At 40.3% G+C, this 19,403-nt stretch overlaps 1 protein-coding gene across 2 annotated transcripts in view; it reads left to right on the top strand.

Annotated features, from left to right (window-relative positions):
- Window positions 1-1,372: 1,372 nt before the first annotated feature.
- Window positions 1,373-19,403, top strand: part of IREB2 (iron responsive element binding protein 2) — a 51,449-nt gene continuing 33,418 nt past the window's right edge. For both annotated transcript variants that reach the window (XM_055418025.2, XM_088829560.1), the window contains exons 1-2: window positions 1,373-1,497; window positions 2,973-3,062. In XM_055418025.2, the coding sequence (XP_055274000.1) occupies window positions 1,479-1,497; window positions 2,973-3,062 (109 nt within the window). In that variant the 5' untranslated portion in view covers window positions 1,373-1,478. The remainder of the gene's footprint in view (window positions 1,498-2,972; window positions 3,063-19,403) is intronic.

Here is a 19,403-nt window from a genome sequence, read left to right as displayed (position 1 = left end):
CCACGCCCTCTTCCAGGGGATCTTCCAAACCCAGGAATGGAAGCCACATCTCTCACATCTCCTGCATTGGCAGGCAGTATCTTTACCACTAGCTCCACCTGGGAAGCCCCCACATAAATACAAGAAGCATAAAGGGGTCTAGGTCCACAGGGCTTGTTGCAGCAGTGATTAAAGGTAGAGGGTACAGTATCAAGAACGATGTGTGTCTGGTATAGGTAACTGAGTGGTTGATGTGCCATTCACTGATATAGGCAATACAAAAGGAGTAGTGGAGTTTAAGGAGGGAAATGATGCGTTCCATTCTGGAGATTTTGAGTCTGGGTGCCTGTGGCATTTAGTAGTTACTAAAATATACACCTCTGGGCTCAGGCGCTGTGTTTAAGTTGCAGGTAGACAGGGAAGCAACAGTATATAATCACTGAAGTCAAAGGAGAAGATGGGATGTGCTAGGGCTAGGGAAGAGGAGGCGCCTGCAGAGGAGACCGAGGTGGAGCACCCTTAAAGGATAGGAAGAAAAAAACAGAATAGGCGTCTGAGATCACAAAAGCTGACGGAAGAGTATTTCTCAACAAGGGGAGAGGTCAAGTAAAGATTGAGAAACGTGAGATTAGCAAATGGAGTTGTGGCTGACTTTGACCAGAGGTGTTTCTAGGGGGTGAAAGGCAGATTGGAGAGGGATAAGGAGTGGGAGGGGAAGGGCAAGCACAAACAGCTCTTTCTGAAAAGTTCGCTGCCAACAGGAGATAAGACAAGAACGTAGGGACTTGAGAAGCTGAGGCAGAGGAGGGTTGGAGACTTAAGCATGTAAGTGCCACTAGGAAGAAGTCAGTAGAATGGGAGAGATTGAAGCTACAAGAGGGTAAGGAAAACTCACTCAAAAATTAGTTGAGCGCTTCCTACGTGCCTATCAGTCCTACCACCCTCTCCAGAGAACTACAAGCTACACATGTGACAGGTTTAACCTAAAGCTTTATCTTCCAGAGAAAGCGGTTCTCCTTGCTGTTTTTCGTAGGAGTTCCAAATCCGACCTTCCTCCTCCTCCACACATACACCCCACTGGATACCCTTTAGGAGCCCATACACCCCTGGACCTCACAACCTCAACTGGACACTTGAGGCTACAACTATGTAAAGGATCTTTAAGAAGGCAGAGCCAGCGACGCCTACGCCACCGCCTCCCCTGCCTTTCGCCCCAAATAGCGAGAACAGAAGCGACTGCGCAAACAACTGCCTTCCGCCTTGCTCCGCCCCCCTCTCTTTCTTTGTTTCCACGTCCGAGGATCTCGCGAGAGTTGGGAGGCAAATCCCGCGAGCTGAGACCGGGGGCCGGCTCTGCGGCTCTCGCGGTGTTTGCGCGAGACTGCTCTTTTCCTTCCTCCCTTGCCGGTCCGCCTGCCTTCCTCCCCCTCTTCCCCGCCCGGCCTCCCCCTCCTTCCCCCGCGGGCCCCCTCCCCGCAGGGATAATATGGTCTCCGGCGATGGACGCCCCAAGTGCAGGTTAGTTTCAGTCCGCCAACTGGATCTGGCAGTGGAGACGCGCGCTACCCGGGCTCCGAGTTCTTTGCTTCTGTCGCCTGGAGTCGCTTGGCCGGCGCGGGGGCCCTCCGGCCTCAGGTCCTGCTCCCCAGGGGCCTGCCTGCTGGGCCGCACTCTCTGCGCCTAGGCCGCGAGAGCCTGGCCTCGCCGCCCTCGCCCCTCAGCGTGACCCCGCCGGGGACGTCTGCTCCGCCGCTGGCTTTGACCCTTGGCGGCCTCAGCTTGTTGGCGCCGCTGTTGGCTGCCAGGGCTTCCCGATATTCCGTAGTGGCACTAGGGTCAAGGAAAGGCCCACCATCTTCTTCTCCCCGCGCTCCCCCCGCCCCCATTTGTAAGAGATGAGGATGGGGGCCGGTGTCTCATCGCTTGGGTCTCACGCAGCTAGTTGTTTATTCCGCTGTCCAGACTCGAGCCCCTCCCTCTCTCTTTGCCTCTAGTAGCAGGGTGGTGGGTGGTCAAGGCCGAACACTGGTCAGCCGGTTCTCTGACCATTTATTGCAGAGCTGGGTCTCCTCCCCCACCAGCCACCTTCCTCGCTTCCCCCTCAGCAGAAAAAGAAAAACGTTATGTACTGTCAGAAAGTGGGCTGTGCTTATCGCATCTCATTTCAGACCAAGGTCCTAACAGTGTTGGGGGTCCTGCCCACTCACCGCAGTGAGTCTGCACAAAAGATCTCAAGGTTCTGTAACCTCAAGGGTGCCTCTCTGCCACTTCCCCCAAGAACCTTAGAAGCAGGGGCACATTCAAATGAGACCCGTGGGTCCTCGTAGTTAAGCTTCAATTCGTGCAAAACCAGAAAGACGGGTCTTTTAAGGAAAATCTGCTATTTTACCCAGATATTTTGTTGTTCACTTTTATCTTTAGTCTTAAGGCCTATTAAGGTCTTATCTGATAAGTTGTTTGGTTTAGTTTTGATTTTGTTCATGTTCATGCTGTTGAATGCGGTAAAGGTCTATCGTTTTTATTTTTTAAAAATCAGTTCTAACATAATTGTGGTGTTCTCAAATTGCCCTGTTTGTATTTATGCAATTTCATCTCTTCACAAACGTGTCTATACATCCTTTAAATCATTCTTATTGTCCCTTTCCAGGTATTCTTTACTATCTCATTTTAGGAGTTAATTATTTTACCAGTTTTTATTTGACACAGTCACGGTTTAAAGTTGTACTGTCCACTACAGTGGACACTAGGCACGTGTGACTATTTAAATTAATTAAATAAAATTTGAAAGGATTCCTTAGTTCCTGTAACCACATTTTAAGTGGTCAGTGGCCCCATGTGTCTAATGACTGTCTTATTGAACAGCTCAGATACAGAACATATGTGCCATTGGAGAAAGTTCTGTTGGACAAATCTGGTTTCTAGGTGTTTTCACTTTGAATAAGGCACTTTGTAACAGTTCCTAATGAAAAGTTTTTTCTTTTTTTTCTTTCCAGGATATGCCTTTGAGTACCTTATTGAAACATTAAATGACCGTTCACATAAGAAGTTCTTCAATGTTCCTAGACTTGGAGGCACCAAGTATGGTAATGTTGCTTACATTTTCTTGGGTTCATTTAGTTTCTAATAAAAATGCATTCGTCAAGCTGAGTTGAAGAAATTTTAAGTTTATTCCCACCATGTCATAGTAGGCACAACTTTCATGAGAGGAGGATGTAAATCCATACCATAACTTCTTCTTTTCAAATCTTAAAGTTAGTTTCGTAATGATTTTTTTTCCCTAAAGAAGCTAATACATTTTTAACAATAAAAACCTGACTGATGATATTCTAGAGCTATTAAATGTGTATTTTAATTTTTCAAGTGAACAGTTCGAACAGTTCTTTATCTACTGTCCTTTGATTAGGAATCATCAATAGGGCCCACTGATTTGAGTTGTTGACCAGGGCATGGTTTGCCCAGGCTTGTGCACCAGCCTTCTTGGCAGACCTTTGCAGGCTCCTGATCAGGATCAAACCTTTCACTGAAACCTCAAAAGAGTGAACTTGGCGGAACCCCATAGTATTGGATGAAGCCTTGACTTTATTGACAACTGAGTAACTTTCTCAACCAGGCCACTAAAGGGAAGACCTTTTTGAAAGAGTAATTTAGATTATTCTTTTCTGACTTTTCAGTGAAAAGAGAAATTACATGCCAAATCCGTTGTAGTTTTGGAAGGTTTTCTTTAACCTTGGGATTTTTTTGGTTTTGTTTTTTCCCCTTCTTGTGTTGGTTAAGAAGATCGCTTTTGATTTTTCTGTAGGTTTTAATGGGGTAAATGCTTTAGACTAGCAGTATTTTCTTGTGTATTGTGAGAAGATTTAGATATTTTAGAGTGTATTTTGGAGAAGATGCCTGTCTTAGAATTAGGTTGCCATTTAAAAATAAACATTTCACCAAAATCTTTTGCTTTGCATATTTAGTTGCTGTGATTTGTTTTGAGAGGTTGATCTTTTCTTAGTGCCATGTGTTGTTCTTTCACATTTATTTTATCTCTTCACTGATGAGTTTGTATTAATTTTGAAAAAGGAACAGCTAAGTTGATTATATGTAAGAAAGATCTTTTTTTTTCCCACTGTACTTGTCTCAAATATCTGGGCTTCCCTTGTGGTTCAGTTGGTAAAGAATCTGCCTGCAATGTGGGAGACCTGGGTTTGATCCCTGGGTTGGGAAGATCCCCTGGAGAAGGGAAAGGTTACCCACTCCAATATTCTGGCCTGGAGAATTCCACGGACTATAGTCCATGGGGTCAAAAAGAGTCAGACATGACTAAGTGACTTTCACTTATCTCAAATATTTAGTGATTCTGCCCTGGAAATTTCTTAACCCACATTTTATAGCTTAGTAAAGTAAAAGAACATATGTGGGGATGTTTTTTAGTTTTGAGTATAAGTTCCTTCTATGGATAATTTGTGGAAATGTGCCTACTTGAAGATAGCCTGTATTTCCCAAATGTAGGAAATCAAAACAACTATTAAATGCATTGAGAAAGTGATTAATAGTGTAAGAGCTATATTATCTCTGGAAAATAAGCTGTTGTGGACATCTGTACATAATTGAATTCCAGAGTACCAGGGTTTTTATAACCATGGTAAATGTAATAATAGAAAGCCTATATTTATAAATGCCTTTAAAACAGAAATTTGGGTTTTATTTCTCTGGGGTTAAGACGTAGGTTTTTTTTTAATAGAATGGTTACTGCTGCTGCTGCTAAGTCACTTCAGTCGTGTCCGACTCTGTGTGACCCCATAGACGGAAGCCCAACAGGCTCCCCCGTCCCTGGGATTCTCCAGGCAAGAACACTGGAGTGGGTTGCCATTTCCTTCTCCAATGTGTGAAAGTGAAAAGTGAAGTCGCTCAGTCGTGTCCGACCCTTAGTGACCCCATGGACTGCAGCCTACCAGGCTTCTCCATCCATGGGATTTTCTAGGCAAGAGTACTGGAGTGGCTTGCCATTGCCTTCTCCGAGAATGGTTACTATGAGAGGTTTATTATATAGTTACCTAAATAATTTCTTAATGAGTGGTTAATAGGGAATAACATTTGGAAGAATTGATTTTGAAAGAAAGGAGACACTTGAGTAGAAAACCAGAAAAATTCTTGTTGGATTTTTCTGGAGGGACCAAACTGAATGGCCTCCCAGACCTGTGCTTAAGAGACATTGCTTTGGTGATCACCCGAAGAAGGCAATGACAACCCACTCCAGTACTCTTGCCTGGAAAATCCCATGGACGGAGGAGCCAGGTAGGCTGCAGTCTATGAGGTCGCTAAGAATCGGACACGACTGAGCGACTTCACTTTCACTTTGGTGATCACCACGGTTCCTGACCACTGTCTTATCTGCTTCCCATGTTCGGATACCTACCAGGCTGAGAATCATGGTTATAATGAGTAACTTAATGAAGGGGAAACGTTCTGGCTCTCTTATGTGTTGGGGAGAAAAGATAGTCTAGAACACTCTTCTAAGCTCCCTGCTAACAGGAATGCCTGCAGCTGCAAGAACCAAAATCCTCCTGTAGAGTGACTCTAACAAATAGGGGTTTATTTTTCTCATCGAACAAGTCTGGGTATGGACATACTGGGACTGTATAGCACCAACATCAGCAGGGACTTAGGCTTTTCCCTTTTTTTCTGTTTTGCTTTCATTTTGGGGGTTGCAAATAGCTGTTGTACCTCCAGGCATTATGTACATATTATAAGCAGCTGGAAGGGCAAAACAGGAAGAGAAACCCTCCCCAGGAGCTTATCTCCTTGGCCAAAATTTTCTCACCTCTCTCACCTTTAAAGCCTAAAAGATTTGTTTTCTGACTTTTGCAATAAAGACAAGGGAAAAGTGGTCGGGAATGAGTGGTGAGTGAACTAGCCTAGGCTATCTGACTCACTAACAGTGCTTTCCTGATTAAGTCTGTTCTTAGAATACAACACAAATTGTTTGATTTTTGTTTTTTTATTGCTATTTTATCTTTTTGCTTCTCTAGTTTATACACAAGGGATCCTTATGGAAGGGCTTCCCTGGGTGGCTCAGTGGTAAAGAATCTGCCTGCCAGTGCAGGAGATTCAGGTTGGATCCCTGGGTGGGGAAGATCCCCATTAGAAGGAAATGGCAACCCACTCCAGTATGCTTTCGTGGGAAATCCCATTGTCAGAGGAGCCTGGCAGGCTAGTCCTGCCAGGACTAGCAAATAGTCGCAAACGAATCGGACACAACTTGGCGACTAAACAACAATCCTTACAGTAGTGGACACGTCATGCATATTGATCACATTTTAAACTTATAATCTCACTAGTGGCAAAATGCTGTTTTAACCATCTGGGGCTATTTACCTAGCACTCGAGTGCACTGACTACAACCTTTGAAATTTTGAGTGAGTTTCTTAAGTAGATCTCTGAATTTGAAAATATACCTGGTTCCCAGGAAGAGAGAAATCACTTGCTTGGAATGGCAGAGGGATTACAGAGGCCAGTTAACACTTGGGGGATTTAGAATGACTGGCAAGCATAATGGAAAACATAAATGAAAATGAGTAAGGAGGAGGGCAGTGAAGACACTGGTCTGGCTCTAGAGAAACATATTTTAGTGAGTGGCTGTTATTGAGTAAGAGGGCTTTCTGGCCGGTATAAAGCCTCAGGCTGCCTTCTTTGTCTCATATTATCTCATTCATCTTTCTTTTTTCCTTACTAATTGCTTGCTTTTTAACCATAGTACTGCTCAATCCTGTAGTGGAGCTAGGACTTGATTTTTCAAATCCTACCTTACAATCTACAAAAGAAAATCTATATTTAATCTTCTGGGAGAGTTTCTATTGATTATAGGAAGTTGGGTTGGGATTGAAAATCACAGATAGAAACATAAGCAGTGTAGAGACAGTTTCATTTTTATGTGCATTTACAAATATATGTAAATGCGCTTCTGTAACAAAAATACAGTGTATATTGTTTTGTAACCTTTTTAAATTTAATATATCATGAACATCTTGCTCTGCCATTGAATACAAGTATCCCTTGCTCTCTGAATCTGTGTGGTTTCTGAACCAGGGAGTGTGGGTTTTGGGTAGAAAGGGATATATACACTTTTCTACAGCTTCTCACGGCTGCACAGTATTGCCTGTATGAAAGCCTCATGGTTTAGTTGCCATATCTTTGAATATTGAAGTTGTTACCATCTTTTCCCTATTTATAAACAAAGCTGTGTGTGAGGTAGTTAAGTTTTTATGCCAGCTCATTATATAGAATTGTTGGATTGAAATTATTGTTTCCTCCAACCCCATCAAGTACTTTTCTTTTTCACTTTTACTGTATATGTACTGTCTCTTCCAGTCTTTGCCCTTCAGTCAGTATAAGGAACAAAAACTCACTTAACTCAGCATCCAAGAAAGAAGATGCTATTGCAGTTTCCAGACATCCAGTGGCAAAGGAAGAAAGCTCAGTCAGGCCTCATGGGAAGTAGAATTTCTAAGCCAGAGGCTGTTCTTTCTGTCATGTGGAGCGTGCCCGTTCTCTTTATCCTTGTTTCTTTTTGAATGTCTGCTGTCTCTGTAGCCCACTTTACTTACTGGTATTGTGTAATAGCCAGTACTGCCACTGCCAGCCCTCTCTGTGTGTTATGCTGGGCTTACCAGCCTGCTACTACTGTATCTCTAGATGACTTTTTCACCTATTGTTGTAACCTACAGTTAACCTGTAGTCTGACTGGGCAAATCAGACATCTGTTGCTGGTCAGTTATCTTACTGACAGGAGCAAGTCCTTGTTTTCTAATCTTGTCTCTTCCATGGACTCTGGAAAAGGCAGTAAGTTGGGTAGCAATGAAATAGTTTGCTTATAATGTTTATACACAAGGCATAACTTTCGAAGGATTGCCTTTACCTAATTCCATCTATAACCATGCATTCACCAACTTTCCACATTTTGTCCAGTGGTCTGTTGGTTTTAACTGTGCTTTTGTAGATAGTTTCTGTTCTAGATTGGGTCCTTTTGGTAGCAGAGAACAGACACCCACTAGCTCAAGTGAAGAAAGATTTATTCTGATATTACAGAGCTCCCAGGCAATGAAAGGTGGCTGTATCTCAAGAAAATGGACAGTGGGCTCGAAATTAAGAGAGCTCTTTAGTTTTCTTCTCAGTGCTTCTGATTCCTGACCCCTCGCCACTCTTCTGCTCCCTCTACTTCCCTGCAGACAAGCTTCCTCTGCTTACTGCATTTATACGGCCACAAGTGGCAAGCCCGGGTCTCTAGCTCAGTGCTCAACAACTTTCTGGTTCAGTCTGTATCCTGACTGCACATTCCTGAGAGAGGAATCTAATTGTCCTAGTGTATTTTTTCCACTAGGCCATTGGTCATTGACCTGCCAAGGGGTTGGCTCTTGCTTCAGTGCTATAGCCAGGGAGGTAATGGGACACCGAGCACTCTCCATTCCATGGCTGGCAGTTTGGACAGGCACCATGAAGTCCGCCTGTTATGTTAGCAGATAGTGCCAGATCACTTGCTTACCAGGAGCAGAAGAGACGAATGAGTTTGCTTGTACCTTTGTCAATAATAGATACTGTTTGTCTGGTTTTCTCTACCTTTGTCAGTGAGTGTCAAGAAAAAATCTTAAAGAAACAGGAATCTGTTTTCTCTTTCCGCCTTCTTAGGTGCTCCATAGAAAAATTAAAACAACAACAAAAAGGTCAGAGTTGTTTATTGGAGATCAATTCCATCCAGCCTGGTACTGGTTAGGGAGAGAGAAACAGTACCTTGACTAATGAGGCATGGGGGTGAGTTAATCCTATTGCGAAATCACTGTTGTTTAACCACCTCTTAGATCTGGGGTTACAGAACCTTCTATAAACAGTTTCTTAATCTTTTCTCCAGGCTCCTGGCCTTGAACAGGGATTTTAGGTTTACCCTAAAGCTACTCTAGCAGGTTCTTACCAGTCCCCTTGCTCTCTTAGTTTGGACTCCAAAGATACTCTCCATGAGGCTTTAGGCAGGCGTAGAGTGTTTGAGTAATTTCCCCTTGCTTCAGTCTTCAGTATATTACTCTTTCATATTCAATTTACCTAAAACCTGTTGTTAATACTGGTATCTTCTATGGGTAATTTCTCCATCTACGGTTTAAACCTGGAATGATCACTTTTGAGAAATAACAAAACCCTTTTACATTATCTGTCTTCACCACATTGCTTTGTGGTTGGCAAGGAAGATAGGTTTATGCAGATAAAGAAAATTAGACTAAAAATATGAATAAATTGCCTAAGATCACATATCTTCTAAGTGAGAAGATTTAGTCTTAGACTTGTATCTTCTGATTTCAGACCAGTGTCCACCCCCCTTAATACCATTCTGTTTCCCAATTTAATGGCATTAATAAAGTGCTGCTGCTGCTAAGTCGCTTCAGTCGTGTCCATTTCTGTGCGACCCCATAGACGGCAGCCCACCAGGCTCCCTTGTCCCTGGGATTCTCCAGGCAAGAACAGTGGAGTGGGTTGCGATTTCCTTCTCCAATGCATGAAAGTGAAAGTGAAGTCGCTCAGTCGTGTCCAACTCTTAGCGACCCCATGGACTGCAGCCTACCAGGCCCCTCCATCCATGGGATTTTCCAGGCAACAGTACTGGAGTGGGTTGCCATTCCCTTCTCCGAATAAAGTGCTAGTTAGTGTTTATTGTTTACTATATTCACTCTAAGGTAAGTTCTGTTATTATCCACTTGGCCAAAGTACCGCTCGAAGTATTACATAATAAGTGGTGGAGGAGAAATTTGAACAAAGACCTGTGATTCCAAATCCTGTATGTGTAAAACTGCTGTACTAGGGGTTGTATGCTCGTATGCTCTTGCTTATAAGACTGTAGAGGCACCATATACAAGCGAAGTGGCTCTGGCTGTAATTGTGTTAAACTGGAGAGCAGATGCCCTATATAAAGGAGTAAAAATGTGAGATTGGAGTTATAAAATTTTCTCTTCATCTTAAGGAGCCAGAAATTTGGGTGTTCCTATTTAAAAAAAACTCTAATATTTCAATGTTGGCAGTTGAACTTTAAAATGTTAAAACTCTGTGTAAAACAAAACGTATCTGTAGGCCAGTTTTTCAGCCTGGCACTGAGAGATGCATTATATTGACTAATCTTGGTAGCAGCCACTTAACCTTGAGTGGTAAGACCTGCAGTCCTGGAAACGCTTTTCATCAGCTGCCTCCCATGTAAAACAGCAGGCCTCAGCATCTTTTTTTAAAGGCTGAACCACCTCTTCTACTGAGTAATTGATCAAAAGGATATCTGTTGTTATCAGTTCATTTCAGAAGTATGATAACACGCATTATTATACTTTTTCAGTTTAAGTCACACGCTTGTTCTGGTTCCCCAGGTGTCTTTTTGATACCTACCCTTAAAGGATTAGCTTTCCAGATTGATAGGATTCTAGAAATTCCTGGTTAGAAGAGGTGGCATTAATCCAGCCCAGTTTTCTGCTTGATGCATGTATCTCTCAGCAACCCTGTTTAATTCATTCAGTTAACATGGAGTACTGTTCCTGGCGAGTGAAAGATGGCTAAGATGGTATCTTTGTGCTTAAGAAAGCACAGAGTTTAGTAATGGAAAGGGAAATTTAATATAAATAATTATTAACTGTAATACAAGAGTAACTGTAAGATGTAAGGAAATGCTGTAGTATATGTATCTGTAAGGCTGACAGAGAATACCCAAGGAACAACAGATTGGAAGGGAAACAGAGATGACTGGAGAAGTTGTGGTTTAACTCATTGGATAGCAGAGACGTTTACTGGTTTGGTTAGGCTGTAGCTGGTCTGGAGTTGCTGCACAAGCAGTAGGCCATCCTCGAGTTCTGGGCAAGCTGCACCTGGTGGTGTGGATGTGTGTGGAGACAACAGATGCTGGAGGGGGCAAGAGTCCTTCAGAGTCATGGGACACATAGGGGCTTGCAGAAGCAGCAGCTGCTCATTGTGTGACCCTCCAGGCAGCTTGCAGGGAAAGTGCAGGGCAGGGCAAAGGCTCTTCTGTGCGGAGTTTCTTGGTCCAGGTACTGGCACAGGCAGGAGCCTTTCAGAGTGCATAGCTGCCTGGGGCTCTCGGTGCCCATGTTAAAGAGGGGCTGTGGTGATACTAATAAAGGTACATGTCTGCATTTTTTACATATTGTATAATAAAATGTGTCTACATTTGAAAGATGTGTATAACTCAGTGAAACTTTATTTCTCAAAGATCTGCAGTGCACACAGTGACTAGACATTGATGGGACTAGATAAGAAACAGAGAGGCTTACTTCATTCATTTTTGAAAAAATGTCTGTCAGATATCCATGTTCGAATAACCAGAGTTTGTCAGTTATTGTTTCAAGTAAAAATAGCGTTCTTTGGGAAAACTGGCTAATTTAGCTTGTAATTCAATCACACAAGTGTTTTTCCCTCAAGCAACTATTGTACTTTGATTTTGAGCAGAAATGCTTTTATACACTTCATTGTTGTCACACAGAATATTAAGACTTGACCTCAGTGATTGAGATTTAATACAATTAATACTTTTTCTGCTTCATCAAGGACATTCTTAAGTGAACCTGGTATTTTGTATGAAAGCGAACAATACAGTGAAAATGAACAATACAGTGAGTACAAGTACAGTTTGGTGCCATTGCTCTGAGTCCTGCTAAGGCACCAGTAGTTTTATCCACCATTGTTTTTAAACCTTCAGTACATGTGTCAAAATGGTGGAAAAAGCAGATAATTTAAGGATGATGCCTAGATGGGCTTTGGCATCAGCATGTGGGTAGATGGTGGTGCTGTTTACTGAGCTGTGGAACACAGGAGATGATAGTGATATGGGACAGGGCAGAGGGAAGATCACTGAGTCCAGTTTAGGTACTGGTGAGCTTGGGAACATAGCAGTATTCAAATAAAGATGTCTGTGAGGCAGTTAGCTGCATGGTTCTGGAGCTCAGGAGACAGACCTGGACTGCAGAAGAACATTTTGGTATTACAGTAGAGATAGTATGTTGAAGCCACAGGATCAATTGAAGCTCCTGAGAGGAGACAGTATGGAGTGAGAAAAGAAGTGAGCCTAGATATGAACTCTGAAGAACTCCTACATTTGAAGATCAGGTAAAGGAAAGATTGAAGGCAAAAGGAGAAGGGGGCGTCAGAAGAATGAACCTGTTAGGTAGCATCATTGACTCAATGGACGTGAGTTTGAGCAGACTCCAAGGGATAGTAGACAGAGGAGCCTTGGCATGGGGTCCGTGGGGTCACAAAGAGTTGGACATGTTAGTGACTTAACAACGACAAAGGAGTAGAGGTTGACCAGGAAACCAGAACAGGGCTCCCAGAAAATGCTAAGAACGGTGAAGGGGCGAAAATTTTGCTCTCCTTGCAAGTTAAACTGACAGTTTAATAAGTGCTGGCAGAAGACACAAAACTGTTGGAACAGAGACAACAGATAGTTTATTACCCATAGCAAAGCAGTGTGCTTGGTACCAACATTTGTTGAAGAGGGTCAGGTAAAACCTGCACACTTCGTTGTGTTAAAGAGGAAATCTGACTTAGGGAACCCAAATCTTTTACAACAGATGGTAGCATGCCTGCCCTTTGCTCCAATAAGAGACACTGTCTTTATCTCCCAAGGCTAGTCATTATATTAACATCTTTTTAAAGACAGTCTGGAACAAAGCCAATCATTGCTTCTGCTTGCAGGTGGTGCAGAAGTGTGAGATAGGAGACATGGAGAATGGTATTGTGAAAGTCAGTAGAAAAGAATGTTTCAAGGAGGAGGAAATTGTTAGCTCTGTTAATGTTATAGAGAGGATATTGGAATTCTAGTTAGAACTCTCATTGATATTTTGGGAAATCAGATTGGTCTGGGCTGAAGTATAGAAGTATAAGATGAAATGTGTAGCAAAGTGGACATTGGGAATATGAGGGACGCAAAAAACTTGGTTGAGAGTTTGAAGAAACCAGTACTTAGAAACTGTGTGTATGTACTTGTGTACACAAGTTTGTGTGAAACTGGAGCTAGGAACTTTAAATGCTGATAGGAAAAATCCAGTTGAAGGATAGAAAAGGAGAGGAAAGATGAGAAAATTGTTAGACTCATCTCAAATGAGTCCTAACGTGTAACTGGGAATTGCATACAGAGCTCCTATAGAAAGTTGGCATTTAGTAGGAGAAGGTACACAGCTGCCTTCTTAATTGGGAAAGGGATAAATCCAGCGGTATCTAGGCTTATGTGTAAAGTACAAAGAAGCTGAGGTAGCTACTCTCTGCTGTTAGGGCTCTGGAGTATCCATCTATAGATATACTTAAAGGATTAAATGAGGTAAAGTATATAAAACACCTTGATACATACTCCATGCTGTTGCTGCTGCTGCTCAGTCACTTCAGTCATGTCCGACTCTGTATGACCCCATAGACGGAAGCCCACCAGACTCCCCCGTCCCTGGGATTCTCCAGGCAAGAACACTGGAGTGGGTTGCCATTTCCTTCTCCAATGTGTGAAAGTGAAAAGTAAAAGTGAAGTCGCTCAGTCATGTCTGACCCTTAGCGGCCCCACGGACTGCAGCCTACCAGGCTCCTCCATCCATGGGATTTTCTAGGCAAGAGTACTGGAGTGGCTTGCCATTGCCTTCTCCGACGTACTCCATAGTAGATCTTAAATGAATAACTATAGATGTTACTGTCTAAAAAGTTGAAGAAGAAAATTGTATTGGTTTTGTTACTGCATAATACATTGTAAACCAAAAAGCTTTGTGGTTAAAACATTAAACATTATCCCACAGTTTCTGTGGGTCAGGAATTCAAAAATGGCTTAGTTGAATAGTTATGGCTCAGGATCGCTCATAAGGTTACAGCCCGGTGTTAGTTGGGGCAGCAGTTATCTAAAGGCCTGATGGGCTAGAGGATCCACTTTTAATGCGGCCCATTCACATGACTGGCAAGTCGGGCTTGCTGTTGGCACAGAGGCCTCAATTTTATTCCACATGAGCCTCTCCTCAGTGCTGCTTGATTGTCATAACAGGCTGTCGGTTTCTCCCAGAGTGAGCCATCTGAGAGAAGAAGGCTGATGCTGAAATACTTGTAACCTAGCATTAGAAGTCATGAACCTAGTGGTTATCATTTATACTAAGGGAGGTGAGTCAGACAGAGAAAGACAAATATAGTATGTTATCGCTTATATATGAAATCTAAAAGAATGATACAAATGAACTTATTTACAAAACAAAAATAGACTCACAGACATAGAAAACAAACTTATGGTTACCAGTGGGGAAGAGGACGGGGGAGGGATAAATTAGGAGTTTAGTATTAGCAGATATATACTGCTATTTATAAAATAGATAAACAACAGAGACCTATGGTATAGCATGGTTAACTAGATTCAGTATTTTACAATAAACCATAATGATGTGTGTGTTTATCTGAGTCATTTTGCTATGTACCAGCAACTAACTCAACGCTGTGAATCAACTGTACTTCAGTGCAAGGAAGAAGAAGAAGAAAAACCCACTGTCGTCTCTTCTACGTTCTTGGTAACAAAACAGCTGATTCTCAGTGTAGATTGTGTGAGAGCATGAATGCTGAGAGGTGACCGATTACTGGTATCATCTTGGAGGCTGGCCACCACAGAGAGAAATAAGAAATAAATTGTTTTGTTTGTGGGAGAAAGTGTTTGTTTGCATCTTTCCTTGCTGTGGGCCTCTAGTAGTTATCATGAAATTAGACAGATCTGCAAGTTAGTACTCCTTAATGACAAAATGTCCACTCTTAGCACACTCTTTATTTGATAATTGCTTTTTAATTTAATACTAGTTTTCAAATGGTAGAGTTAAAAAAATAATAAGACCACTGAAACTATAACCAAAAGAGTAGCTCTGCCCCAAATTTTTATTCTGCAGAGAATACTATTTTTAATTCTTTTGGTCATTTCTTTTAATAATTTCCTCCATATTATTGAATACCCTTGCTTATACAGCTGTTTCTTAATCTTTCAGTTTTAGACTTCACTAACTTTTTACTGTGGAAAATGAGAATTGGCACTTTTCTTCTGCATATGTACTGTGTACATCTTCCTAGTATAGTTATAATTTTGGTTAAAACAATATTCAGTACTTATAACTATAAATATTCTCAACCAGTCCATGTAGTAAACGACGATTGCATCTTGTTTCTCTTACAGCTTTGTATATTTTTTTTTCTGGAATTAATTAATGATTGTCCTTTTTTGTTTGCTTAGTTTTCTGTGTCCTTATCAATAATTCATCTCCATGCTCTCCAGAAGAACTAAACTCCTGGTATAACCAAGTAATCTATATCAGTTAATTGTTTTCTCCACCTCTTGGCAGCATACCACCTGGACTTCATTTTCTGCTGCATTTGAGGCTGACCGCACTGTGACTTACTTACAGTGTTGCCCTGGAAGAGTCTCTGCTCTTTCCTATGTTAGACTGTTTCCTAGATTTCATGATTTTTTATTCTCCACTTCCTTATTTTATAGACCATATCCTGATAGCTTCCTACAAAAGGGTGCCTGAGAAGTACGTTTTTGAGAACTTGACTAATTTTTTTTTTTCTCACTGCTTGGCTTTTTTTCTTTTTTAAAACTTCTTATTTTGTATTGGAGTATGTATAGCTGATTAACAGTGTGATAGTTTCAGGTGGACAGCAAAGGGACTCAGCCATACATAGACATGTATCCATTCTCCCCCAAATTCCCCTCCCATCCAGGCTGCCACATAACATTGAGCAGAGTTTCCTGTGCTGTACAGAGACCTTGCCTAATTAATTGATATTTACAGGTTTCTAGGCTGAAAGTTATTTTCAGTTGGGATTTTGAAGGCATTGTTACGTTGCCTTCTAGTTTTTCACATTCCTCTTTTATTAAAGGCTATCCTGATTCCTAGTCTTTGTTTCTGATCGCCTCTTCCTTTCGTGGACATTTATTTTCAGCTTTCTCTGTTCTGCTCAGTCCATTACCAGTCAATTAAGGACTGTCTTCCAAAATTTTGTTAGCTTTGCTTCTGTTTCTTTGTTCTTGTGGGTTTATAACTTTCTTTACTATTAACACTAGTGGACTTCAGGAGAGAGTGGAGATAATTACTTGTGTTTATTTTACCATGTTTTGCTAGTAATCTGACAAAATAGTTTTTATGAAGATACTTGAAACAAAAAAGATTCCTGAGGAGATTATTTTTCTGGAATAATTAATCAAAGTTAATTTTGTGTGTTGGCTTCTATGATAATATTTTACTTCTTGTTATTTCCAAATGTTCTGTTGTAAAAATGTCCCCTCAGTAATTCCTCTTGGTTTGGGGGGGGGCTTCATTATTTTTGATTGAGGAAAAATGGAAATGAGTATTTGTTAAGTACTTAGTATTTGTCATATGTTTATTTGAGGGTTTTACATGTACTGAATAGATGATGAAGTAAGGTATTCGCATCTGCTGTGTAGCTGACATTCCCATTTTAAACGAGAAAATGCATCAGTTTGAGTCACTTTCCAAAAGTCATACCTATTGCAGATAGCAAATAGTGGCTTTGAATTTAGTATTTCTGATTATGTAGTCCTTTATCCTCTTTACTTACAACTTTATTATGCTTTAATGTATATGTGTTAAAATTTTCAAGCATAAAAGTAGGGAGAAAATAGTATAATAGCCCACCATGTGTTTGTCAGTCAGTTATCAACATTTGTCAATCTTTGTTTCGAATATTCCTCCATTTTTTAAAATCCTTAAACGTACTCCAGTATACATCTCTGATGTACAGAAGGACTTGTAACTAACAAAATTAACAGTAATTCTTTACTATGCTCTACAACCCAGTCTGTATTCACAGTTCTCTGGTTTAATGTGCATTCCCTGGTATAAATATATTCTTCTATATTTATATAAGAAATATATAAATGTTGGTTTACTCACACAGCATCCAAATAGGGTCCACACACAGCACTTGGTCTTTGTGTTTCTTAAATCTCTTTTAATCAAAATATTCATCCTCTCTCCTTTTTCCATGCCATTTTTATGTTGAAAAAAACAGGCTCTTTGTTCCGTAGAATGTACTCCATTGTAGATTTGATTGCTTCTTCATGGTTTCATTTTATTGTCGTACTGTCTCCCATGTTTCTTGATAACTGGATGTTTGATTAGATTCAGGTTTATTTATGTTTGTATTATTTTTGCAAAGAATATTTCATAGTTGGACTTGTATTTCTCGTTAAATCAAGAGGCATTTAACATCTACAGTGTCCTACTTTTGGTGATGCTGAGTTGGGTATAATTGTTCTCAGCTTGATCCATCCATTGTAAGTTCCTCGTTCATATATCACCTCATGATTTTATCATCCACTTATGATCCTTGTATAGGTCTACTATTTCGTTAGATGCTTCACATTGGTGGTTTTTCTAATTATATCACTGCCCTTCAGCATTTATTAGCTGTAATTCTTCTGTTACGAGAAACTTTCTCCTCTTAACTATTTTGTTACTTGAAATCGGGAAAGATGGGATTAATTATTTCTTTTCCCCTCTGTGTCAGTTTTCAGAGTATGCTCTGTAGCACAGGAGTCATTATGAACTAAGGGCTATTTATATATTTGATATATTTTAATGTGTTACAGTCATTACTCATTTTATTGCTCAGATTGACCCATTAGTGTCCCTGTTAGTTTTTGATAACTTCTTTGGTTTCTGACACCAACTGTTCCAGGCCTCATTTTGTGCATATCCCTTCCCAAATACGGAACCAATCATTTCTGCAAGGAACTCTTTTTTTTTTTTTTTTCATGGGGAATAGTATTTAGAAACAGCAGGCTGAGTTGCTAGCGGTTCATTACTATTGGACTGTCATCATTTTAGGCATTTTCATTGATCAGAGGTAAGCAGTACATCTTCTTTTTAAAGAAAAAATCATGAATTTGTACTGATGATACAAATTAAAATGTAAGGTTTTTTCTTTTTTTAACTTAGCTACTCTGATTTTACACTTGTGTCATTACCCTTAAATCTTGGTTCCCAACCATAGTAACAATGGTAAAAAGAAAGTCACTTTTTACTTTCTTCTCATATATATGAGAATTTCAAAATTGCAGATATCAATACTAATGACTGAATATAATTTGTTTTCTTTGTGGATCTTTTTCCCCTAGTATATGTCCCACTAGGTAGATGTAACCAAAATACTGTGTGGAATATATACTGAGTTTTTTTAGTTTATCTTTTCATTGTTCTTTCTCGGGGGGGGGTGTACATTATTACACTTTTAATATATAATATTTTAAATTAAATAAATTTTAATTTTATATTTAATACAGTCATATTCTTATACTTGCTTTTTTACTGTTACTGTAAAGCTATATATTATAAACATGGTTTTGCATTAATTTTCTCTTAATGATACAGTCTGGAGATCACTTCTTAGCATTTAGAGATTATCATTCCTTTAAACAGCTGCATAGTAATCTATTGTGTGGGTTACCGTAAGTAAGTAAGTGTTAGTCGCTCAGTCATGCCCGACTCTTTGCAACCCCGTGGATTGAAGCCCATCAGGCTCCTCTGTCCATGAGATTTTCCAGGCAAGCGTACTGGAGTGGGTTTCCATTTCCTTTTCCAGGGGATCTTCCCAACCCAGGGATGGAATCCAGGTCTCCTGCACTGCAGGCAGATTCTTTACTGACTGAGCTACAAGGGAAGTCGTGGGTTACCGTGACTTAGCGTAATTCCTTAATTTCATACTGATTCAGTCTTTCCTTTCAGTCCTAAGGAAATACTTTCATGTGGCAAAATCTGTTGTGAGAATTTAATATGATCAAAAATTTTTTAAATATTGAAATTTATTTCTCTATAGTATCCTTAAACTAGTAATCAAGAGTTAAATGACAATTTTCATGAAATGAATTTTGCTCACCTAAGCACCCTGATTTATTTTTAAACCTTAACTATTTTTGATGAAGATTCTTTTAAATTTATTGCAAATTATTTAACCATTTTTTAGCATAATAGGAATGTTTTCATTATTGTATTTATTCTAATTATCTGTGCTTTTCAGTTTTTCTGTGTCTTTCCTGAATTACTTGTCAATCTTATATGCCCAAGTTAGTGTAGCTCATGTGTAAAGTTTTTCTTTAATTAATTTTTCAGTTATTTCATTAAAGTATAGGTGAAGGCTTTATCTCTGCTTTTCCAGGGCCTCAGCTTACATACAGGAAAGTCAAATTTATAGAAAGCCTCATATTAACAAGAATGGTTTTTCACTTCCTGTTTACTGGACTAAAAATTCTTTTATATTGAAGTATAGTTGATTTCCAGTATTTTGTTGGTTTCAGGTATACACAGAGTGATTCTATATGTTTCAGATTATATTCCATTGTAGTTTATTATATAATATTGAATATAATTCCCTGTGCTTTACAGCAA

The sequence above is a fragment of the Moschus berezovskii genome, chromosome 21 (genome assembly GCF_049115385.1).
Source record: "Moschus berezovskii isolate FMDL1 chromosome 21, NW_MosBer_1.0, whole genome shotgun sequence".
In the NCBI taxonomy this organism is placed as follows: Eukaryota; Metazoa; Chordata; class Mammalia; order Artiodactyla; family Moschidae; genus Moschus; species Moschus berezovskii.
This window is presented reverse-complemented; position numbering and strand designations above follow the sequence as displayed.